General features: G+C 39.1%; 1 protein-coding gene and 1 pseudogene across 2 annotated transcripts in view; one reads left to right on the top strand and one right to left on the bottom strand.

Moving 5' to 3' along the window:
* The window catches only part of LIMA1 (LIM domain and actin binding 1), an 80501-nt gene that overhangs the window by 47840 nt on the left and 5929 nt on the right, over positions 1 to 26732 (bottom strand). For both annotated transcript variants that reach the window (XM_028533450.2, XM_028533451.2), the window contains exon 2: positions 7311 to 7452. In XM_028533450.2, coding sequence (XP_028389251.1) covers positions 7311 to 7429 — 119 coding nt within the window. In that variant the 5' untranslated portion in view covers positions 7430 to 7452. The remainder of the gene's footprint in view (positions 1 to 7310; positions 7453 to 26732) is intronic.
* On the top strand, positions 1859 to 5706 carry LOC118499088 (annotated as a pseudogene).

The following is a 26732-nucleotide window of genomic DNA, read 5'->3' as shown; positions in this document are numbered from 1 at the left end:
ACCATTATAAATAGTGCTCTAGTAAATGTCCTTCTACATACATTTTCCCCCCACTTGTTCTAACATATCTGTCTGAGAGACTCCCTAAAAAATGGAAAAGCAGAAACATAGTGGATTATAGCTAGAAAGGAACTGAGAAATGGCCTTGAACTTGTGTTTCCACACCCCTTGGGTAATCATCTTCAGTATATTACAGCAATAATACAATATATGAAAACCAGAGCTGATCAGCAGATGGGTTTATTCTTAGTCAATTATTCTCCAAGGCAAAATATCTACACTGTGGTTAGCCGGGTAAATAACCTCAGAAGTTCCCTTTACTGTCTGAACAGAAACACAGATTTAAAGAAAGAAAATTAAAATAATTTTCATCTTCAGTCCTGACCTTTTAGTACGGAGGCATCTGTAAGACACAGGTATGTATCCTGATGGTTATCTTGACCGGTGTTTTGATACTCCCACTCAAATATCCCCACCCTTTATTCATAATGAAGTGCCTGCTAAATAGTACATAAGCAGGGAGACCAGTTCTACACCGCTGCTTTCTTCCAAGCCAGGTCCTTGGTACTTTTACACTTTGTACCCTCAGAATGCTAAGAGACTCTATGACACAATGCTTCTGAATTCAGTGTTAAACTAGGATTCTGGCCTCAGCCTTTCCTCAAAGGCACTCAGAGCAATTTGCATTATTCTGACACAAAAAGTGAAGGTCATTGATTTGAGGAAGGAGCTGAGGCACTTTGAAGATACAAAGTTGAGGGGGAAATATTTGCAATGAGATTTCTGTACTTAAAAATCTCATCCCTCTTCCCTTCCCAGCCTGTTTTTTCTCTTCAGTCTCCTCTTCTTCACATACTGAATTTAACCTTGCAACTGCTCATTAATGCTCAGCTGTGAGGGGCAGCTGATGGAGGCTGCTAAAATTATCTGGGGAGTAATAACAGTGTCTCAAACTTCTCTAAGGCCAGAAAACAGAGTTCCTGAGCCATGACTCTTCCTTGTAGGCCCTCAAGTAGAGCAGAAGGAACACTGAGCCAAAAGGGGAGAATGGAAACTCCCAAGTTTTAGGCAATGTATTTTCTTCCGGAACAATTTCACCACTAAAATGTTACAGGGAAGCAAAGAGGTTAACCAGGGAGAACTGAGGGTCATTTTTTTTTAAATGAAGGAAGCACAGTTACAGAAAACTAAATATAAACCCTGTTCTTTCTTGGGAGAATGAAATGGGTAAAGTTATAGCAAGGGAGGGAAGAGCTGTGACGTGGGGGAGGGCACACCGGGGTTGGAGGAGGGATCTCTGTGCTGTGTTCTGTCACTCAGTGTGGTGTGTTCTTCAGTCATAGTTGCTGGGCCTCAGGATCATTGTCTGTCAGAGGAATGGATGCAGGTTAGCCATATCAGTGGTTTTTAAACCCCTTTCGCTGCAGAATGCTCTTTTCAAATTATATCTTATTTAGGACCATATAAAAGGGATCAAAGCAGAACAACTGGGGTGAATGGGCCTTGGCCTAGCCCTTTAGATCTTCCCATTTTCCCGGAATTGTCCCCTGAGGTTCCACTGAAGAACTCAATTAAGATAGTTTGCAAACCACTGGGCTGGATTCCCTTTAATTCCAAAAATATATGAGTCAACCAGGAACCTTCTGCAAAGAAACCGAATTCCACCAAGAGAGTCAAATTTATTTTATTTTAAAAAATATTTTATTTATTATTTATTTAATTTTAGAGAGAGGGGAGGGGAAGGAAAAAGAATGGGAGAGAAATATCAATGTGTGGTTGCCTTTCACATGCCCCCTACTGGGGACCTGGCCCACAATTTAGGCATATGCCCTGACTGGGAATCGAACCAGCGACACTTTGATTCACAGCCAGTGCCCAATCCACTGAGCTACACCAGCCAGGGCATGAAAGTCAAATTTTAATCAAGTCAATGGTCAGTGAAATCAAAGCTAGCCATTCATATGGACTCATCAACAGGCCCTTCCTTATCTCAAATTTAATGATTTATATAGTATAGAAGTTTAATAAAGTTGAAAACTCCAGAGCTATAAAGTACTCATGAGACACCACCTCTGATGCCATAAAAATTACTCTTAGGTACATAGAAATGTAAAATGCATTGTTACCAAATAGAAAGTAAAGCCCGGCAGTCTTTGCCCTGCTCAACTTCTTGTCTGCAGCCTCTGCAGAGAACCGTCACTACACTCATGCCTGGGATTTTGAGCTCAATAGTTCAGAGGCCCCCAGGCAGACAACACACTGTGACAGAAGGTGTGAAGTCTCTCATTCAAACACACTGGATTCATCACAAATTTGCCAAGTCAAGAATTCCAGATAAAGTGTTTCAACCTTCACCTGCAGATCATGGAAAATATGGTGGGAATCCACCCTCATAAACGGCATGTTGTTACCAGAATGAAAAGTACAAAAAGATGTCCGTATTGGAGAAAAGATGTAATAAAGATGCTTGGATTAGAAAAAGCGCATACTCCTCAAGTCCAGAAGGACATTTCTTACTGAACGTAGCACTGAAAGTGGTTAAATCTCTGACAAGGATGAACCCCCTGAGGTTGCCACAGGGATTTCCAACAGAGGAGGACAGGGCTTACACGTGCCTTAAGAGATAGTTGCGAGGTGGCATCTAAGCCCTGTGGAATAGGAAGCAATTAAGTCCTAATGCCAGAGCAGTTTCAGATTAAAAATTTCAGACTTGAGTATTTATTTAAAGATGGCGAGCAAGTGTTCTCATTAAAATATATTTTAAGTGCTAGTCATTTTCACTGACAAAAAAAAGTAAAGCTCAGCTAATTCTACAAACATCAGTCAGATTAAGTTTTCTCCAAATTTTATATTAGTTTCTCATCAGAAACCTCCTACGGGTTCCTACAGTCTCTTCCCTAGGCTTGTGTACTAGGATGTACTAATTGCAAACCTCATAAGAGAGAGTGTTTCAAAAACAAGGGAAAATCAAGTCACTAGGTGTAGATACTCGTATATGACTTGCAGAACACAGTCCTGAGATCTGCTTTGGGAACCAACAGTGAGTGAACCCTGAAAGCCTAGGAAATAATAGCAATATGTCTCCACTGAGTATGAAACCTGGAGAAGAAATCCAGGCTCTGATTTTCACTGTATTAAGTGCACATCATGTCCTGTCCTACTTCTGTGTCTTACTTCTGTTGTTCCCCTTCCTCTGCAATGTCACCACTATCTTCCCAACACACCAAAGAAAATTCTATTCACCCTTCAAAACCAGTTCAATAGGTTCAGATATGTGCATCAGAAGAAAAATACCAGACAAAAACTAGTTAAAATACTAAAATGGGCTGGTTACTCTCTACACTTCAGTTTTCTTAATTATAAAATGGGGATAATGTCTCTCATTCATACAATTTCTGCCAGGAGTAGAAGTAGTATCTATTTCCATCAAGAGTCTAGCAGTGTGTGGCACATTGATTCCGAGGAATGAGTTCAGGATTTACCATTTTGCATAACTGCCATTTGCTCTTATCACTTTCCTGGGGAAAAGACAACTTCCTTTGCTATGAGAAGGTGATCTCTAAGATCCCTTTGCACTTTGTCTCTGCAAAATTAAGGTCCATAAGATGATCAGCTTTTTCCAACTTCCTCTCATCAGTGCTATAGCAAGACTCAAATTCTCTATCTTGAGAATTAGCTGGGCTAGACAAGGACAGAATAAAGGAGTGAGAAGGGAACTGAGGAAGGGGTGAGAGTTTCACTGATGTGATGACCAAATTAGGGAGGGAAGGGGACTGACACCACAGCCCGCATATCCTTGTGTGGCCAAAGCACAGGGTCAGCGAGAATAACACATGGATGCACAGCATGCTCTAAGCAGGGAGTAGGTTTTCCAAATGTGCATTTCAGAGACAGATTCTGGGTGACGATGAGGTTGGAATTGGAGACAGGGGCATGAGAGACCACGTGTAGGTTGAAAAAGCAGGGAAGATCAAGAAATTCTGAGTCCAGAGTATCAGACAGGTCATTTATATAAACCAGTGACTCTTTTTGTCTTTTTTTGGGGGGGGGGACCAGTGATTCTTTACTGGGGGCATTACTGGCTCCAACGGACACTTGGAAAAGTGTGGGAATCTTACTGGGGTTTCTCCTCCACCCTCTTTTTCTTTTTTGGTTGTCATAATGTCACAGGGTGCCACCAGCATTTGGAAGAAGGGAAGATGATGAATGCCCTGCACAAGGAAGATCCTCATCCAAAACGCCAACAGCACCACCACTGAGAAACACTGAGGAGAGAATGAATCTGGAAGCTAGGGTCCCCAGTAAAAGCACCCTGCTGCAGCAAAGGGGAGGACAAGAGGAGAATAGTGTAATTAGTTGTGAGTCTCAAAGCACAGGTTTAGACCTTCAGAACAAGGTGCAAAATACAAGGGATGGGAAACAGCAGAGATGTTGGGGAGTAGCATCCCTGACCCCTGGCCTCAGAATATTTCAGAGAAGCATGTGCAGAAAGAGCGGGCAGACACCACTCAAAAGACAGGACACAGGGCAAGGAAAAGCTGCATTCAGCTGAAGAGAGGTGGGGCCGGGGAGGGCGAAAAGGATAAGAATGTGAAGAAGTTTCTTTACGGAACAGGGAGTTTCCAAGTCCCATTAATCACATCTCAACACTGTCTCAGATCCTTCCCTTCCTTTCCATTCCTGCTGCCCCCCACCCTCAAGAGCTTTCACTTGGGTTCTCAAGAGAGTCCCGTGACTTGTCTCCATGCCGTCACTCTCTCACCTTTCCAGTATACCTTTTACACCTTTGCCAGAAGCATCTTTCTGAAATGCAAGCCTGATCATGTCATTCTCCCTGCCTGAAACCTTCAATGGTTTCCATTGTTTATCTAACCAAATCCTGAACTGAGCCTGGCATTGCAGCCTTCCATCATATGGCCCTAACTGAACTGTACCCATCCCTCCTCCCTTTGTATTTCTCCGTGCCAGACTGCTTGCTTTCCTACTCCCTTTATTCATGTTTTCCTTCTACAGTCCTTTGCCTGAATCTATCATTCTGCTTTATGTTCAAGTTCTCTGCTTCAAGTTCACAGGTCCCTCTCTTCTACTACCAGTGCTCCCTAAATTTTCCTGAAGGTAAAAATCACCTGGAATACTTGTTAAAAACACAAATTCCTGGGCTCCATCCCAGGCATATTGAATCAGAATCTTTGGGGAAGAGGGGGAGGCAGGTAAGCCACACAGGATGGTTTTCAATCATGTCCAAAACAATTGTTCACATTCCTCCCATCGAAAAGTAGAGTCAAACTCCCCTCCCTCTGAATGTGAACCAGCCTTCATGACTCGCTTATAACGAAGAGAATGCGGATAAAGTGTGTAACTTCTGACGCTAGGCTGTAAAAGGCAATACATTTTCTGACCCTGATTCCCTTCCTCCTTTCTTCCCTCCCTCCTCCGTGTCTGGACGTTTGCCCTTGGAATGCAGCCAACCAAGCCAAGCAGCCACACGGAGAAGCATGTGTAGGTGTTCTGAGCAAGGCCCCAGCTGAGAGCCCAGATGACTGCCAGCATCAACCGCCTCACTCGTGAGCTGAGTGAGCCTTCAGATAAAACCATGGCCCCCAGTCTTTGAGCACCCTGGTTCATGCAGACAGGAACAAAGGCAAGCTCTGCCCAGCTGGAGATCAATAAGCAAAATAAATGTTCTCATTATGTTAAGCCACTAAACATTGAAGATTTTTTTCTCATGCAGAATAGATAACTGAAACATCATATTGTTAAGGGGCACCCCACGTGATTCTTAAGATGAAGGAAGTCTGGGCACACCTTCTATGATATAAACTATGCTGTTCAGTCCATGAGGTCAGGGATTAAATCTTAACAGCTTTCCAGATCTTGATCCCTTTTTTTCTGAAATATTTTCCTTAATTATCTTTTCTAATAATACATGTTTGACATACACTACAGTACTGTAAAGTACATAACGTAGAAAGTAAAAGGGCTAGGAAGTCTCACACAGCCTCTACTTTATCTTAAGGGATAACCAAGGCCAACAGTTTGGAAGGGCAGTGTTTTCCACATAGCAGGTGCTTGACGGATTTGTCATTGAAGTAAAGGTGACACTAGATTACAGAAACCTCTTATTTAGGTACTTAATCAAATCCTAGATACAGCTCCTAGAATTACATTCTTCAATCTTTATCATCTACCTTCTCTTAAATATATTGTAGCTTCTATGAATTAACAAACTCTACTAGTGAAGTAAAACTACCATCTGCCCAGAGCTCCTCCCCACTATGATATCTCTATTTGAGAGAAGTCAACCTGTTTGCCATTGAGGTTTATTATTTACATAAACCATTTCTTCAACATTTATCGAGTGTCTACTATGTTCAAATCACCATGCTACCAACTAGCAATAAAGCAAGCAGGAAAGATGCCCTTATGGTCTGGAGCAGGAGTCAGCAAACTTTTTCTTCAAGGGCCAAATAGTAAAGATTTTAGACTTTGAGGGCCATATGGTCTCTGCTGTGGTACCATGAAACAGCCATAGATAATATGCAAAGGAACATGGCTGTGTCCCAGTAAAACCTTATTCAGTTCACAGGCTGGTGCTCAATCCACTGAGCCACATCAGCCAGGGCCCAGTAGAACTTTATTTACTACAATGCAGCCAGTGGGTGATAGATGACCTATGGAGTTAGCAATGTTCAATGGAGCTTCACATAGTGAGGAAATGTTTCTGTGCTGTCCAGTATGGTAGCCACCAGCTACGTGTAGCTATTGGACACTCAAAATGTGGCCAGTGCAGCTGATGAACTGAATTCTAAATATTATTTGATTTTAATTAATTTTCATTTAAATAGCCATATATGTAGAAGCTATCATATTAGACAATGCAGGTGAAGAGTATACCTTACATTTCATTCCCTTCAACTAAATCAAAACTTGCTTCAAAACTCATCTCAACCAGGAAGCCTTCCTGACTACCTCTGCCCATGACGGTCACTCTCTCGCTCTTATTCTGCATCTAGGCCTTACTCCTACTTATTTGAGGATTGCTGACATTTTGCTTAATAATTAGTGTTTTATGATTATCTTTTGTGTTTGTGACTTTTTTCTTTCCCCAACCAAAAAAATTTGAAAGACAAAATGTGTCTCTTGATTATTATCATAAAATCTCCTTCACCACAGTGCATGTATGGTGCTTAAACACCGAAAGGAGCTCAATAAAGCCGTTTTACAACATGTACTTCCTTTACTGATTTCCCTGACAGGTGGTAATGTTTGCTCAAGACAGATGGTCCGTTTGGACCAGAATCAGCACTTACTTGGAGAATATTTCTACAATAGCTGATGACTTGTTCTTGTTGACAAGAGAAAGTTCTTTGGCCGTTACCCTCAATGAAAGTGAGGTCCATTGCCGTCGATTAAATGCAGTCGATTCCATCTTGTCTACAGATACTGAAATACCTATTCAATGAAGAAAGGCAGAATATTAGACACAAAAGAGGATCCCCAGCATCCAAGTACTGGCAGCGGTGTGTTGTGAGAGAGCAAAGAGCTTCAGACCAGCAGACCATACTCCTCTATCGGTTCTCTCAAAAACCATAATCTTGGTCAAACGATTCAATATCTTTCGGTTGTAGTTTCCTGTAAAACGAGAAGGTTAGGCCAGATGATCTCAAAGGTCCCTTCCAGTTCCATCATTTTATGACTGACCCTACTGTGCAAACATCGATTGGCCTTTCCCTGAACTTAACTCTGTTCCAAAGTCACATTTGGAGTGAAATGTTCTACTCTTCTGAGTTACGTCCCAGGGGAGGTACAATCAGCATCTCTGTGAACTCACAGCCAAATTAGGTACCACCTACATCCAAGTTTCTTTTGGCTGCCCTCTCTCCCCAAGCTCTGCAGCAGTGGCCACTTGTTGTTGGGGAAAGAGCTGGGGACACAGCATGGATAATATAAAATGCAAGGGCTGTAAAGTGAGATGGACTTCACTGAAGATCGTAACTTTGTTACTTTGAACAAATTACATTATCTTTTCAATTTTAGTTTCTTCAGCTGAAAAAATTAGAATAATACCTACCCTTATAAGGCTTTTGATGTAGATTTAAGGAGATAATATATTTAAAATAGTAGGCATGTTACAGTAGTATTAAGAGCATTTTAAATATTATATATTAGTATTGGGTTTCATTATAATTTTTAAAAATATTTTATGTTTATTTTTAGAGGGAAGGGAATGGAAGGAGAAAGAGAGGGAGAGAAACATCAATGTGCAAGAGATACATCAACTGGTTGCCTCTCCCATGCCTCTAACTGCAGACCTGGACCACAACCCAGGCACATGACCTGACCAGGAACCAAACCAGCAACCTTTCAGTCCAGAGGCTGGCACTCAGTCCACTGTGCCACACCAGCCAGGGCAGTTTTTGTTATAGTTCTTATTATTTTAAACCCTTTAACAATTGGGGAAAGTATAATGAATTTTAAATTCAGGTAACTAAAACCTCTATACATAAATTCTTTCCTAAAATCATTTCAAGTCAAAGAAGGCATAATGCCAGGCCCTTGATATCACCTGGTCCCTCCCCCGACTTGATTGTTTTTTTTTCCCCAGTAATTACCAAAGGAGTTCCAACCTTTGTCCAAGAGAGGTGAGATTAGAAATGAGTCAATAGCTTCCTTATTTAAAGAGTGAAAATATAGATGAAGGTACTTGCAGCTCTCTGTACGACCACAGAGCATAACTGATTGGTTGGTAGAATGTATGGTTCAGGTACTGCTTCCAGCAGCCTTGACAGCAGCGGAACACACATGCTCTCACCCAAGCAACCTGGGCTTCCATTCCACACTAAAAGTCCTGGGCTACAATGTGAGTCCTGGGATACTGCTGATCAGCAGCCCTAAAAGACCGTGCTGCTCTTCTGCATGTAGCATTTGTTCTTCCAACTAAATCCCTGTCTGAAAACAACACTAGTTTCGAGCTTTTTTTGTTTACTCACTTGTTTTCATCTTCAAGTTGGGAGGCAACACAGAACCCTCTAATGGTAAGGGCACTGGTGTTAGAAACAGACACATCTAAGTGGGCATTGGCCCCATCACCTAAAGCTGTGTCTGCCCCTAAATCTTAGATTTCTCATAATAATAGTGCTTACTCCATCATACCTTTAGAGGAACAAATAAGATAAAAAGGAAAAGACCCTTACCCAGAGTAAATAAGCAATTAGCATTCTGCTTTCACATTATCTGTGCTTACTGGATAAAATGACCTTAATTCTATACATGTTCTTTGAATTTACCCTAGATATATGAAATAATATATGATATTTCTCTATTTGCTTTCCAGTTTATTACTAACAAACCCACCATATAGTCCGTCTTTTCTCTACCAAGAAAAAGACAATGAATAGCTCAGAGGATTGAGCACGGGCTGTGAACCAAAGTGTTGCAGCTTCAATTCCCAGCCAGGGTACATACCTGGGTTGCAGGCCATAACCCCCAGCAACCGCACATTCATGTTTCTCTCTCTCTCTCTCTCTCCCTCCCTTCCCTCTCTAAAAGTAAAATAAATAAAATCTTAAAAAAAAGAAAAAGACAATGAAGCAACAAACAATTCCGCTAAACTTAATTATGTAAAACCACAGTAATAACCCTTTAAGGCAAATTTAGGAAATACTGACCAACACTTTAAGACATTATTTGGCACAATTATGCTTCCAATATGCATGTGGGTATAAATGTCCATTCTACAGTGATCAATTCTGAATCCAAGAAAAAATACACAAAAGACAAATTCTCGAATTTGTTTGTAAAAAAGGAAAAGCATAAATTATTTGAGGGACTGAGTGTGATTAAGAAAAAGAGTTTAATTCCCAAGTCTAATTCCATGGTTTTGATTACTCTCAGCAGGAAAATTAGGAAAAGTCAGCACATGTATTTTGGTATAAGGTGAGGGTAAACACACTTTATACTCAAGGAATAAGGTGGCTCACACCCTGACCACACTTCTCTTCACAGAAGTTTACTGTTATTTCTCAGTAATATGATTAGCACCCTACGAAATAAATAAAAGTAAGAGTCACCTAGTACCACGTTACTGAGCAACTACTTCCTACAAGGTGTAGGGAGAAGGCCTTACCCAATAGTGTGCATAATCTACTGGGCTTGCTAGTGTGTACAGAAATAATGATAACATGAGGCAGAATGTGGTTAGAGGCAATGCATGGTTCAGGAGTACAGGACCTGATTTTCTGGCTCGGTGGGTGGGAAGGGAAGAGACATTGAACTGACTTGCGATTTAGGAACAGCAAAATTTCCACAAGTAAGGGCAGGAGGAGGAAAGTGCATCTCAGGTAAGGAGAATAGGAACACACCATAGGGAGTTGAAATAGCACAGGAGACTTCAGTGGGGTCAGACTGTAGGTGCAAGAGAAGTTGAAGATAAGCTATGGAAAGGGAGAATAGGAAGAGCCTTGAAAATCATGTTAGAGTTTGGGCCATATTCCAATAGCGGACAGAACTAGCCTGTGAGTGAGCTGAGATGAAATCTAGTAATTTGAAGGTGCCAGTCCCTGGCACACACGTGACCTTTATGGCAAATAAAAAAATAATTTCCTTGAGCCTCATTGTGTGCATTTGTAAGAAAAGAACTGTGTAGTGAATTTCCCAGTCTCTGGGGTGGAACAAAAATAATTTCTTAAAAAGCAAGTAGCATAATAAGGGCCATATTTTAAAAGATGATTCTGTAGCAGTGTGTAACTCAAGAAGAGCGGAAAAGATTGGAATTTAAATTACTAGTCAACAAGATCCTAAAACCAAGTGAGAGGTAATCAAGGTTTAAATTAGAATAGGTGGGAATAGAAAGGTGGAAAGAGAGAATTGGCTGTTCTTAAAATGAACTTAGGGTAAGAGAAGGAATCAAAGCTGACACCATCAAACTTGAATAATGTTGAATGTTGATGCCATTAGCAGAGAGAGTATATAGGAAGAAGAGGGAGAATGAGTTTTGCTTTACACATGTTGAGATATACATGTCATTAATAAAAATACTAGTGGCTCTGGCTGGCATGGTTCAGTGGATTGAGTGCTGGCCTGTGAACTGAAAGGTCGCCAGTTCAATTCCCAGTCAGGGCACATGCCTGGGTTGCAGGCCAGGTCCCCAGTTTGGGGCGTGTGAAAGGCAGCCAACAGATGTTTCTCTCTTGTTCCCTTCCTTCCTCTCTCTCTAAAAATAAATAAAGACAATCTTTTAAAAATTATTTAAAAAAACAAAAATAACTCTTAAGATTTTTAGCCTCAGAGACTGTAAGGACAATGGTGTAACAAACAAGAAAGGGATATAGAGAAAGGGGAATCATTTGCTAAAATGGAAGATGTCTTCAGCTTTAGACACATGCGGCAGATTTTTACAAGAGAGAAGCTTAGAACCCCTTTTTTACAGTAAGGAAGTTGAGACACATAAAGGTCCAATAATTTTCCAAACTCACCAGATAGTTAGTATGAGAGCCAGAGTTCTAATTCCCAGTCCAAACTTCTTTTTTATCACACCAGGTAGGTTGAAGTAGAATATCTGAACAACCCGTGGGTGAATTGTGGCCCAGAAATAAAGATCTCTGAACAAAGTCTTTGAAAATGTAAGGGTTGGGCAATGACTCACTGGGAAACCTGGCCCCAGGTACAGTTTCCTCAAGCTATTGCTTAGGGCGAGGCCTTTAACTGCTCCAGGAAACCTATTCTCATAATAAGACTTAAACATACTTTAATATAGACTTACCTGACTAACTAAATTGGCTCCTAGAAACCAGACTGGGACAAAAGCAAATGAACTGCCACTAATAAATCCCTGAATCCTGTTCTTATAAATCCAACCTACACCTCTCCCTCTCTCTCCCTCTCCCCTCTCCCCTCCCCCCCTCTCTCCTGAGATGGCTGCTTGTGCAAGACGCATAATTGCCTGAATACAGCCTCAGAAGATGAAAGAGAACAAAGTACAGTTGATCTTTGGACAATATGGATTTGAACTGTGTGGGTCCACTTACATGCAGATTTTTTTCAGTAAATAATATAAACATATTTTGTCTTTTTTATGATGTTCTTAATGACATTTTTCTGTAGCTTACTTTATTGTAAGAATACAGCATATAGCCCTGGCTGGCATAGCTCAGTGGATTGAGCGCGGGCTGCGAACCAGGCATCGCAGGTTCGATTCCCAGTCAGGGCACATGCCTAGGTTGCAGGCCATGGCCCCTAGCAACTGCACATTGATGTTTGTTTCTCTCTCTCTCTCTCCCTTCCCGCCCTAAAAATAAATCAATAAAATCTAAAAAAAAAAAAAGATTTTATTGATTTATTTTAGAGAGATGGGGAAGGGAGGGAGAAAGAGAGGGAGTGAAACATCAATGTGTGGTTGCCTCTAGCACACCCCATACTGGGAATATGGCCTGCAACCCAGGCATATACCCTGACTGGGAATCAAACTGGTGATGCTTTGGTTCACAGGCCTGTGCTCAATCCACTGAGCTACACCAGCCAGAGCCATAAAGTATTTTTTTTAAACTAAGAACTCTTCCAGTTTGGATGACAACAAATAAAATGGAGCAACTAATTAAAATGGAAAAAAAAAAACACTAAAAAACTTTAAGGTTCAAAGGAAAATTTTAAACAAAAGCAACATGAAACATGCACCCATACAATGTTTCTTTTTTCAGAATATAAACTACATTTATTTCTAAGGGTATATTTTTGCATAAAGAAGCAGTGACTAAATTCACATGCTTGAAAAAATTTTTGGAAGTAAATAGTTGTTTTTAAGCTTTTATTTTTGAAATAATTTTATATTTTCACAGAGTTGCAAAGATAGTACAAAAGTTCCCAGATACTTTTCAGCTAGCTTTACTTCCCATCACCACAATGATCAAAATGAGGAAATAAACATTAGTATAATACTATTATCTAAACTACAGACTTTATTCAAGTCCTATCAGTTTTCCACTAACGTCTTTCTTCTGTTCCAGGATCCCACACTGCATTTCGTAGACTCCTGGAACAGAAAAAAGACATTAGTAGTCACGTCTCTGTGAGTCTCCTCCAACCTATGACACTTCTGTTTTTTCTTGTCTTTCATGGCCTTGACACTTAGGAAGAGTACTGATCAGATATTATGTAGAATATCTCTCAATTTGGGTTTCTTGGTTTCTTTAATAAAAGGAACCAGGGCCCCTATAAGAAGTGATTGGTTCCAGATTTATTGCAGAGCAAATAGATGAGCCTGGAACACCTTGCAATGCTCAAAAAGAAGTTTTGTTTTAAATATGTTTTCTCAGATTAGATTAAGGTTATAAAATTTTGGGGAGAATACAACAGAGCTGATGAACCCTCCTCACTTCATCCTATCAGGGGGTACAAAAGATTGATGTCTTATTACTGGCAATATTAACCTTAATCGCCTGGTGAAGGTGGTGTCTGCCAGGTTTCTCCACTGTAAAGTTACTACTTTTTCCCTGTATGATTCATAAATATTTGGGGAGAGATTCTTTAATCCTGTTCCTCTGTAAATTTTCACTCATTAATTTTAACGTTAATGGGTAGATCTTGCCTTCAGCCGTTATTACTGTGGTGTTCTAATGGTGGCTTTCTATTGCCCTCCTTCTGTCTACATTTATTAACTGAAGTTCTTCTATAAGGAAGAATTGTTCTTTCTCCCTCATTTTTTCAATAATTTTATTTATATTAGTATGAACTTATGATATTTATCTTATTCCCTGAGTTATTTTATTTTGTTGCTCAAACTGTTTCAACTTTGGCTATTTGAAGCTCTTTCAGGTTGACTTTGGTGTCTTTTCAACATATCATTAACTTTTTTTTTTTAGTATTTCCTCACTTTCTAGGACTATAAAATGTTCCAGACTTATCTTGTATTTGCTCTGCCCTAGCCTTGGAATCAACCACTCCTCCAAGGTTCCTTTTGTTGGAGAAACCAAGATCTGGGCACTGGTGTGCTCATTACCATACTCACACACGCACACACACACACCCAGGTATATATCCCCATGTATGTATGTAGACAAATCTATATTTATGTATTATCTCTAAATCCACCTATTTGTATATATATTATTAAACTACAAATTCATAGTGACACTTCTGACTCCAATCTAGCATCACAAGATTCATTCTAGTACATATTCCCTTTATTTATTTGTAACTTCTTTCTCTGATAGTGAGAAGCCTAAATCCTTAGAATTTTGATATTAAAAAAATCTAGAATCTTGAAAATTATGACATTACTAGTATCTACTCTCTTGATACATCATATTTCTTAGAAAAGATTTTATTTATTTATTTTTAGAGAGGGGAAGAGAGAGAGAGAGAAACATCAATGTGTGGTTGCCTCTATCATGCCCCCTACTGGGGACCTAGCCCGAATCCCAGGCATGTGCCCTGACTGGGAATTGAACTGGTGACCCTTTGGTTCACAAGGCAGCACTCAATCCACTGAGCAACACCATTACTAGTAATACTAGTAATGATACACCATAATTTTTTAAAATTCTAGCTGGAATGCTATTCCTTCCTCATCTATTCACCATTTAAGACTCAAGTGAAAGATTGCCTCCTCAAAGAACCCTTTCCTGAACTGCCCTCACCATACTCCCAATCAGTATAGGTCACTTCCTTATAATTTTATCAGTCTGCTTAACAGAAAGATTCTTGAGGTCAAGAGACAGATCCACTTTGCTTCCTGTTCTAGTATCCAGTATAATATTTTTGAAATAGAAGGAACTGTATTAATTTGTCTTGAATAAAATTGCATGAAGGTTTAAATTTTATTCAAAACACTACCAGTGTTTTGGTACTGATACTAGATACATTTAGTATTATCAATACCAAAAAAAAAAAGAATGCTTATTATTCAGTCCAAAATTAGTTGTTAAGAAAGTATGTATCATTTTTCAGAGCTGTGAATTAGTAATTTATCTTATTTAATCTCTGAGATAAACTCAAGTGATATAAAAAAGTAGAACCAATAAATTATTTTAAATACTATACATAAAAGACTCACTATCTATTATTCAGCAGCATGGTGAAAAAAAAGTCTGTAGACATGTTAGAATAATCATGGCTACTGTTCTTGGGAGACCTTTAGCCAGGCCTCTGAAGAAACCTGTATCCTAGACAATAGAAAAATGATAACAATGACCAAATTCCCAAGGGTCAACAAGGATGTAGATGTTGCAAGTCAAATTCACTTTGATAACATTTTTTCCTGTTTTTATCTCCTTTTAAGAATAGTTTGTTCTTAAAAAAACACTACGAGTTAGAGCAAGAGTAAAGAAAAGAGGTTGTATTGTATAATGAGAAGCAATTTCACTTTCACTCAGCACTTACAAACATTCACCCAGTGATTCACACTTTACCACTCCAAAGATTAAAGAAAAGAAGAAGAAAAGTACCCTCAGACAGTATCATCTTTCCCTCACCTTGTGTCTATGTCAGGAGAAAAAAAATAAGTGTTATGACAATCCATTTGATCACCTAATCTTTCCCTCTGTCTTCCCAGAACCTCACTTCACCTCCATCTCTGGCTTTGCCCTAAAAAACATGCTCATATTTCTAATATATGTGTACACATATCTGAAATTGCATATATGTGTTAAATAAATAATCTTTTTTCTCTTAAGCTTTTCCCCCTTCAGACTACCACCTCACCTCGTTCCTACCTACACAGCCAAACCTGAGTCTCCAGATACTCATTGTTTCCACTTCCTCATCTTCCATTCATCCCTCTGCTCACTTAGGTCTGGCTTCTACTCCTCCTGAAATTATTTTCCTGAAGATCTCTTACTGTCAAATCCAAGAATCATGTCTCAGTTTTTATCATCTTTTGTTGCTGTTTGAATCATTCATTAGTCCCTCATTTTTGAAATTGTATTTTCCCTAGTTCTTTTTCTTAAATGAAATTTTCCTGACCCCTTTCCTATCTTTCAAAGTGTTCTCAATTTTCTCACTGAATCCCTTTTTCCCCCTCCATTTGCAACTGTTCCAAGGCATTAGTTAAGGATCAGCTTCTCTCCTTTCCCTGGGTGAGCTCAGCCACCCCCAAGTCATCAAAGGTCTCTTACACCAGATGATTCCAGAGACTGTATCATAAGTCCTAACTCTCCTGACTTCTAGTCCTAAAGTTTCCACTGTATGTTGCATAGTTTCAAAAATCCCATAAATACACAACATAACACAGACCAAATTATATGTATCATTCTCTTTTATCTCTACCCCTCAGAGTAAGTTTACTTAACCACAAATAATTTTTCTCAAAAGATGAGCTGTCACATGAATTCTTGCTTATATCAAACAAAATAGGCCCTGGCCAGGTGGTTCAGTTGGTTACAGCAACATCCTGAAACACCAAGGTTGTGGGCTCAGCCCTGGTCAGGGCAAATGTAAGAATCAATCAATGAGCCCTGGCTGGAGCATCATCTTGTGCATGAAAAGGATGCAGGTTTGATTCCCAGTCAGGGTACATACTGGATGGTAGGTTTGATCCATGGTTGGGAGAGTATGCTAGAGGGAACGGATCAATGTTTCTCTCTCTTTCTCTCGCTCTCTTCTCTTTCTCTCCCAAGTCAATAAAAAAAATTTAAAACATAACATGAAAGATAGTATAATGTAACAAAATGTGTACAAGGTCTGAAGTTAAAAAGAGGACTTACAGGTTCTCATTCTGCCTCTTCCTAATTATGCTGATCATAGGCAATTTATTTACTTCCCCGAGGAATACACCATCACCTACATTGGCTTATCAAAAATTCTAGCCCTGGCTGGTGTGGCTCAGTGGATTGAGTGCCAGCCTATAAACTAAAAGGTCGCCAGTTCGATTCCCAGTCAGGGCACGTGCCTGGGTTGCAGCCAGGTCCCCAACTGGAGGAGTGCAAGAGGCAACCAATCAATGTTTCTCTCGCACATCGATGTTTCTCTCCGTTTCTTTCTCCCTCCCTTACCCTCTCTCTGAAAATAATAAAATCTAAAAATAATTCTGCATGAAATGTTTATTACATGACACACAGTGCAGAGAGAATGGCATAGAGGCTAAGAGCACAGGCCATTAAGTTTAAATCTAGCTGTTCAAATCTCACACCTCCCACTAGTTGTGCGATCTTAGGAAAGTTATTATAATACTCCGTTTCTGTTTCCTCATATCTAAATTGAGGAAAAGTAACCTACTTCAGAGCATTGTTTTGAGAATTAAAACAAGTTCCTAAACGTCCAGTATATACTATACTACCTAGCACCTAATAAATACTCAATCTTTAATATCGTCATCATCATTATTAACCAATAAGTATTATTTCACAGAACTCCTTTATTTTCTTTGACATGTAGACTTTATATACACTTTTTCTCACATCTTTAGGCAGGTCCAACTTCTCTCTAGATCCCTGGCCTTTCCCCGCACATACTCCTCCATGGCCTTACGCTGCAGGTCTCAGCTGGGGTGGCACTTTCCTCCAGATGCACCTGACCCCACAGCCTGCTCTGGGAGGTTTTGCTTAAGTTGCTAAAGTACTGGACCCACCCCCAACACTGATCACATTGTATTTTTTTAATCACACTGTATTTTAACTTTCACTACAGTGCCTGGAACATGATGAACACTCAAGTATTTGCTAAATAGAGGAAGGTATACCAGGTATCTGAAATAATTTGTTGGATTCAGTTATTTTTATAGATTAGTACTTTGAGGGAAAAGGAAATGAAACGAAACAGTGGGTTATGTTTGCTTATTCCAAGGCAAATCATACCAAATTATGGGAAATCAGTGGATATAGCTATCAAAAAATGGACTCTAGGACTAAACTATAGAATAAAACTGAACCCTATGAGTAGATTGTTTTAGTTAACTCCCTTTGTTAGCATAATTTAGGTGTTCACTTATAAATGCTAATTCTTTCAAATAATTATTTGGTGTTTCAGGTAGCAAAGCCAAATAATAATTCTAAAAGCCAAAGGGAGCTAACATGAGAAATAAAAGGGAGGGAAACACTTAATTCAGTAGGTCACAATCTTGAGTGTATATAGGAATCATTTCGAAGTTTAAAAATACCGATTTCCAGATCCCATCCCACAGTTCTAATTCATTAGGTCTGGAGTAAGGCCTAGGAAGATGACATTTTAACAAGAACTTTAAAGTGATTCGTCAGAGGTTTCCCCATCACATGTTGAAAAACACTGAAATAAAAGAGTTTAAGATCTCTATGTATTCCAAGAAAAATGGGAAAACAGCAAAATGGAAATTCTTTTTTTTAAAGATTTTATTTATGTATTTTTATTTTTATTTTTTAAAAGATTTTATTTATTTATTTTTAGAGAGGGAAGGGAAGGAGAGAGAGAGAGAGAGAGAGAGAGAGAGAGAGAGAGAGAGAGAGAGAAACATCAATGTGCAGTTGCTGGGGGTCGTGGCCTGCAACCTAGGCATGTGCCCTGACTAGGAATTGAACCTGTGATGCCTGGTTCATAGCCCGCGCTCAATCCACTGAGCTATGCCAGCCAGGGCTATTTATTTATTTTTAGAGAGGGGAAGGGAGGGAGAAAGAGAGAGAAACATCAATGTGTGGTTGTCTCTCACATGGCCCCCACTGGGAACCTGGCCTGAAACCCAGGCATGTGCCCTGACTGCGAATCGAACCTGGGAGCTTTTGGTTTGTAGCCCCGGCTCAATCCACTGAGCTATGCCAGCCAGGGCTTTTTAAATTTATTTTTTAGAAAGAGGAGAAGGGAAGGAGAAAAAGAGGGAGAGAAGTATCAATGTGTGGTTGCCTCTTGTGTTTTCCCCTACTGGGGACCTGGCCCACAACCCAGGCGTGTGTCCTGATGACCGGGAATCAAACCCACGACCCTTTGGTTCTCAGGCCTGCACTCAATCCACTGAGCTATACCAGCCAGGAAAATAGCCTAGAGTTTTTCTAACTACAGGTCACAAAATTAATGAGTTGTGAAGTCAGTTTAGTGGGACAGAACCAGCATGTTTATTTGTTTGTATTAATGAAAAAGAAGAGAGCCCTGACTCGTGTGGCTCAGTTGGCTGGGAGTTGTTCTGCAGAGTGAAAGGTTGCCAGTTTTATTCCCAGTCAGGACACATGCTTGGTTGCAGGTTTGGTCACCAGTTGGGGTGTGTACAAGAGGCAACAAATCCATGTTTCTTTCGTACATCGACATTTCTCTCCCTCTTTCCCCCTCCCTTTCTCCTCCCTAAAAATAAATATAGTCCTAAAAAAAAAAAGAAAAGGAAGAGAATGAAAATAGAATATGTCACAGTGTGTTGCACATAGTATAGGTATTCTTTTATAAAGTTTTTTATTTGTGTTTGTATAAAGTGGGTAACAATGTAAAATATTTTTTATTGTGGGATGTGGTTAAAAATTATAGAGTGACAAGTGTTGGTGAAGATGTGGAGAAACTAAAACCCTCAGACACTGATGATGGGAATGTAAAATGGTGCAGTTATTTTGGAAAATAGTTGGCATTTCCTTAGAAGGTGAAACATGTAATCATCACATGACTCAGCACTTCCACTCCTAGAAATATGTGTATGTGGTGGGGTTGCATCTCTGAGAGAAATGAAATCACAAGTCCATACAAAAACTAGTGTGTGGATGTTCATAAAGTGTTGTTCACAATGGCTCCAAAGTGGAAACATTCCAAATGTTCATCAACTGATGTGAATAAATAAAATGTGGTCTACCCACAGAAAGGAACATATGTTATTTGCCCATGAAAAAAAAATGAAGAACTGACACATGCTACACAGTATCGGATGAAAGTTGAAAATTATGCCAACTGGTCTCTTTAAAATATTAAAATATTTACTTTATGATTATTAGAAAAACTACTTGTCTCTTCTTAAATGTTTGTTTTAGTCACACTGAGCAATTACTTTTTATATTTTTTATTCAACAGTCAAATTAAAATCACTTTTTTAGTGCAAATGTTACTAAATTACAAAAAGGATAAGTCTCGATATAATTGTTGGGACTTCATAAGGTTCTTGTACAATTAAAAAAATTTAATCCTAAATTAGGTCAGTGGTTTTCAAAAGAGCTTCAGCAGCCAGGTAGAGTCCGTCAGCATCCCTCCTCTCTCCCCACACCACCTTCCTTCCACTCATCCTTCCATTCCCTTTTCTTTAGGGAATCTCTCCTCCTCCAAAGGTCTGAACAAACACTCCAAACTAGAGTGTCACTTTCTTCACTAGCTCCCTTGGTTAGAGTGATTGGTCAAAGGATAGGCCTACTCATCATAAACAATGAGAAAAAGAAGTCTGCTCTTATCTGCCTCTTCCCCCAAGCCCATTCTACTTCCCATTGCTAACCTCGGTCACAGTTTGGAATGTAAGCTTCTTGATATTGCCTACGTGTGATAACAACAATACCAAACACATAGCACTATGTGTCAGTCACCGTTCTAAACATTCTACATATATTATCTCATTTTGTCTTCACAGTAACTCAGGAGGTAGATATTACTCTGATGCCTATTTTACAAATGAGAAAACTCACACACAGAGATGTTAACACACATCATGCATAAAAGCACACATTTAAAAAAATATAATGGTTTTATGTTAATGTGCTTTATAGCAATTATTCATTTCCTCTTGAACATTTTCCCACATCAGGACATACAGATCTACCTCAACCTTTCAGAGCCACTTACTATTTCACTCCAAAATAATATATAACTTATTTAACCAGGCCCCTGTCAAGGAACATTTAGATGGCTTTAGGTTCTTGATTATAAAGAACAAGGCTGCAATGAGCATGCCTCTACTACTACTTACTTGAAGTATGTATGATGTAAAATCCCAAAAGCAGCATTTCTAGTTCAAAAGGCCTATGCATTAAAAACTTTAATAGACATTCTCAAATGTTCCTCAAAACAAGTTGCATGATACATATACACACACATGCATATATATACATACACATATATGTATATATTTGCATCAATTTATATTTCTTAAAAGATTTATTTATTTTTAGAGAGAGGGGAAGGGAGGGAGACAGAGAGAGAAACATTGATGTGTGAGAGATACATCTTTCAGTTGTCTCTTGTACGCCCCCCACTGGAGACTTGGCCCGAAACCCCGGTATGCACCCTGAATGGGAACCGAACCAGTGATCTTTTGGTTTGCAGCCTGGCACTCAATCCACTGAGCCACACCAGCCGGGGCAAATATTTGAACCAGCAGCTATAACAGAAAGCCTATTCTCCACATCCTTGTCAATACTAAGCATTATTAATCATTTTTATTTTTCCAATTTGCTAGATGTGTGAAAAATCTGATACATTGTTTTAGTTTTCATTCCTTTAATCATGAGGAAGGTTGAGTATATTTTCAAATGTGTGTTGGCCACTCAATACATTTGCTTTTTGGTTATAAATTATTTATTAACTGTACAACTTAATTACTTTTTAAAATTGCACAAGGACTTTCTGAATATCATGTGTAACTCCTTGTACAATTCAAATTGCCTCTCACAGCAGCTGTCCTTTGCTGGTGTCTGATTCCTATCCAGATCTCATTAATATTCTTTCCAAATAGAATTGTTGCTTGACTATACAGATGCGATCCTTGCTTCTGCAGAGTTCCCTTTTGTAGGACATCTGCCCTTTAACTGCTCATTAATAGTCCCACCAGAGCACAGCTCTCTGAGAAGCCTGATGAACACTGCATGACTACCTAGGCATTACGATTACTGTTTGGGGTTGTGCTCCAGTTGCTACCCTCAACTAGCCAGTCTACTGCCTCTAGGTTGTGAGGGGGTGGGGGCTACATACGAAGGGAGGGTGCTCTGAATATCAGGATAATCTTAGGAATCTGAATATCTCACGTGGAATCCAAACACATCTAATTTTTCTGAAAAGGGTCCCCTACAATTCCAATATAAAAACAGCTTTGAGACTTTAGTTTTGGCTTGATTCCAAAGTCATTAGGCCAGAACAGGGAGGCAGACATAGACCCTAATCACCCACCATCTAGAGCAGGGGTGTCCAACTCATTTTCACTGGGGGCCACATGGGCTTCTCAGTTGCCTTCAAAGGGCCGAAATAATTGTAGGACTATATAAATGTTAACTACTCCTTAACTGTTAAGGAGTTGAAATTACATTAGGTTCTTTGAAGGCAACTGAAGTTTGGGCCACCTTTGCAAAAGCCTGGGGATCAGCTATTGAACACTGGTCCTGTGCAAGGTGATTCATTCCATTTGATCTTATGAAATCCTTATGAAATACCACTGAAATCCTATGGTACCAGGAAGCAAATATTATTATTCTCATCTCACAGAGGGTGAAACTGAGGCTCAGAAAGGTTACATAGGTTGTTTAAGTAAGAGGCAGAGCCAGGCTTTCAAACAGTCTGACGAACCTTGATGTCCATGCTCTAACAACTTCCTGCAAGCTACATCTGCCTAGAATCTGGGGGTGGTCTGGGCAGTCTTATCCTCCTAAGTGTCTCAAAACTAGAAATGGTAATGCTCTTGTAAGGGTGTTCAAATTTTAGGTGTTCTCAACACCTTTATACAAACTATGAGTTGAAGATAATGTAAGTATCGCCTTCCTACCTGGCTTCTCTTACTTTACTGATTCACTCGACTATCTTATCTTCTTGCACTTTTGAAACCCAAATTAGCTTTTTCATAACCGTGGTAGTCTTCACATATCTTATGTAGACAGTTAAAAGAGTAACCTCCAATTACAGCCTTTAAAAACTGACTTTGGTCTAAAATTTTTAGCTCATAAAGAATCATATCTTTTTTTTCTTTAAGGAACTAAGATCTAATCCAAGTTTAATTCTACCTCTCTCTCAAATCTAAGGTGTTATATATTCCCTTGGTTCTTCCTCCTTTCTCCCAAGTTGATAATTAACTCATTGTAAAGACAACATAACCCAAGGGAGTGAGAGTTTTGTCAGTGTTTTTTCATACACACTAAGTAAAACCTCTTTCAGTAAGTAGACAAATAGATAATTATGACAGTAACTTCAAATTTAAGGGGAAAAGTAGAGAAAAGCATAGTTAATTGGAAAAGAATGTGCAAATTTAGAGTTGACTCAGGCCATAAAAGCACAGATTTACTAACAGCCTGTTTCTCCTTTAACCTTTGTACCATTCCATACCTTATCATCAGATGCATCAAATGTCAATGTGTCTTATACTGTGTAGGGGCTCAGTAAATATCTGTTACACAAACGAAAAACAGTCCTGTGCTAGTTCCCAGTTGCCACATATCTTGACAAAGGCCCACCTACGTAATTGACTATCTGCCTATAAAGTATATGCTCATAGGCCTGGCCAATTACATGCTTAATTAAGACAAAGTGGATAATTAAAGTCTTTGTTACAATGTCAAAGCAGAAGAAATATAAACAATTATTTTAAGAAGTCTGCTTCCATTAAAGAATATAACCTTCTTATACCAGTCCTTTGTCCTTAATAATTAATCAAGTTTTCTCCAAATACAGGGCTTCTTAGTTTCACTCCTGGCCATTTCCAGGAAGGGCCTGGCTTCCATTCTTCTTATCTGAAATTTTAGATGATGTGTTTTTTTCAGGTCTTGCTCAATCTGAAAAGCCAGTTCAGATCAATTTAACCAATCCCTTCAAGCAAGAGAATTAAAACAGGTTTACTGAAAAGTGACTCTTCTCTAGGCAAGTTCTCTAATCTTTCCTTTCTGTAAAAATCTGAGAAGCTAACACCAAACAATGCTTTAATCAAGGACAAGCACAGCTGAGTCTGGTCACATAAAGAATTACCAACTCGCACAGCCACAGAAGTGATCAAATTCTGCTAATTGATGCTACGGATCTCATTTCTTAATAAGGACTGGTTACAAACATATTAATGTTAGTGTTTAGATTAAATTTTAATGTTTACCTTCTAAAAATTACCTCAAATTATAGTGCTGTTTAAAAAAGTTATTGATTCCTGGTCAGTAGCTCAATTAGAGTACTGTCCTGATACACCAGGTTGCGGGTTGGATCCCTGGTCAGGGAGCACACAAGAATCAATCAATGGATGCATAACTGAGTGGAACAACAAATCGATGTTTATGTTTCTCTCTCTTTCTTTCCCCACTTTTTCTCCCCCTTCCTTTCTCTCTTCCTTCTTCTCTCTCTCTAAAATCAATAAATAAAAATTTAAAAATTAAATTAAATTAAAAAATTATTGAGAGAAATTTGCCAAGTGGTATTTTAGTTGGCATGGGAAAGTCAATCAATTTCTTTGGTTCTCAAATTTCTTTATCTGAAAAACAGATAATCATTCACATGGAATGGCTATGAGGATTGAATTAGAGGATAAAAGTAAAAGTACTTTGAGAAATTATAAATTGCTATAAAACCAACATTATTTTAAATAAAATTTATGTTTAGTTTCAAGAAAAAAATTGAATTAAAAAATAAGGCTACCAAATGAAGAGAAATAGGAAGATAATTAGAACTGATCAGTTACACTGTCTGGTTCAACTGATGTTAACAAGAAACCCCTGTTTAAAGCTGTTGCTGAAAATCTTTCTAATCGATACACTGTCCTATTTCAGGGTGCACAGTAAGTATAATGAAAAATATACTTTCCTTGAAGATTCTCCATGGCTTTCTTATTTTTCTTCTAGAGAAGGAAAGCAGAAGAAAACTGGTTGTGGGAGGATTCTAGTCAGTTGGATGCCAGTTTTGCTATATGCACTTTTAAAAATGTAATGAGTGTTAAAGACTAGTATTGGCTAGCAGTAATAACCATAGAAGTAGATGTTGACAGGTAGTAAAATAGTGGCCTGGATCCTGGGAACACCTTGGAAAACCTGCACTCGGATGGAACCAAATCCTGCCTATCACAGTATCCAAACCTTTGTCGGGCTACCTTCAGAAACCCTCAGGGACTGATACCTGATTTGAACCCTGATGGAACTACCTCAGCTGTTGGCCATTAAAATAACAACAACAACAACAACAACAACAAAGCTTTGGACTGTGAACCAAAACAAGAATTGTTTAAAATGAGAAGTCTATCTTCAAGGCTTATTGATTTATTTGACCAATATTTATTGAACACTTACCATGTGTCAAGCAGTCCTTTCTTTGCTAAAGACACAACTTAAAAGTGACAGACAAGGTCTCTGCTCTCATGTTAGCTTCCATTCTACAATGGAAGCAGGATGGTTAAATACTGTGATTAACGCTGTGAAGGAAATACAAAAAGGGTAGGAAAGGGAGCAGATGCTTTCGATAGTGGTCAGGGAAGTCCTCTTTGAGTGAATGACATTTGAGCTGAAACCTGAATGATGGGGAGGATAAAGGAAGCCAGCCAGGTAAAGAGAAGAGATGGGGGAATTTTCCAGGCAGAGAATACAGCAAATGCAAAGGCCCTGCAACAGGAGAAATATGGCTAGGGAGTGAATGAGAAGTATGAGATGATAAAGAGATGCATGGCAGCCAGGTTAAATAAGGATTTATAAGCAATGATAAAGATTTTAATTTTATTCTAAGTGTGATGTGAAGTTGAACACTTGTACAATAGCGTTTGCAAGATGAGATATATTTCATGTACTCTATGTATTTAATTGCTTATTATATGAATAACGACTATGAAATGAAAAGGAAGGGCAAGGTTCTCACTTAGAAGGCTTATAATCTTTTAAGGAGGCAATAGTTCATAAACAGTGACAGCATTGAGGTAAAAAAAGAAGTAAAAATAAAGTGCTAAATGAAGGCTAAGGAGGGACACTGATTCAAATAAGATAAATCAGAAAAGGCTTTCTTTTTTTAAACTAGCATTTTATTTGACCTCTTAAGAAAAAGGATTTCATCAGGAGTTGGGGGCGGGAGGAGAATAAGGCTGTGGGAACTGCATGAGCAAAGGCACAGAGGCAGGAAAGGACAGGGTGGGTCCAGGAAACCGGGAATCATTGTATAACTCCAGTGCCAGGTGGGTGGCTAGTGATGTGAGAGATAAGCCTGGAAAAATAAGCTGTCAGGGTGTGGGAGTGGGGGTCTTGAATGGCATGCAGAGAAACAGACTTAATTGACTTGGGCACTGGTTCCCCTTAAGTGTATAAGTGAATCTCTTGAAGTGCTTGTTAAAACTGCAGATTCCCAGGCCCCATCCCTCAGATACGCTGATTCATAGATTTAAGTAGCACTTGGGAATCTACCTTTTTAACCAACACCCAAGGTGATTCTGAAACAAGTAATTGAGGGAACAATACTTTGCAAATCAGTGTTTTATTTTTTTTATGACAGCTCTGGACTGAAAGGGAAAAACTGAAGCCAACTCTAAGGATTGCTCAGGGACTCTGGCAAAAAAGGGGGATCTGAATTAGAAGACTGATGAAAGAGGCATCATCACCGCTGGGGCAGAACCAACCAATGTTGGTGATTCAATGTGGGAGGAGAGAAGGACTGAAGTGTTCAAGACAACTTCAAACTTTCTCCTTAGGGAAACTAGGTAAACACAGGCACCTAATAATACACATACTACCCACGTAGTCTACCAGGTAGCTGGAAATGCAGATCTGAAGCTCAGAGATATACAAAGGCACTACACATACTGCTTTGGTATCCAAAGTGAATTCAAGACAAATTAAAAATTAAATATAAAAAGTAAAACTATAAAATTAAAAGCAAATCAAAGTGAATACTTAATCCATCTCTGGATGATAGAAGACTTTTATGCATAAAAGCAAGAAAAGGAATCC

The sequence above is a fragment of the Phyllostomus discolor genome, chromosome 2 (assembly GCF_004126475.2).
Source record: "Phyllostomus discolor isolate MPI-MPIP mPhyDis1 chromosome 2, mPhyDis1.pri.v3, whole genome shotgun sequence".
In the NCBI taxonomy this organism is placed as follows: domain Eukaryota; kingdom Metazoa; phylum Chordata; class Mammalia; order Chiroptera; family Phyllostomidae; genus Phyllostomus; species Phyllostomus discolor.
This window is presented reverse-complemented; position numbering and strand designations above follow the sequence as displayed.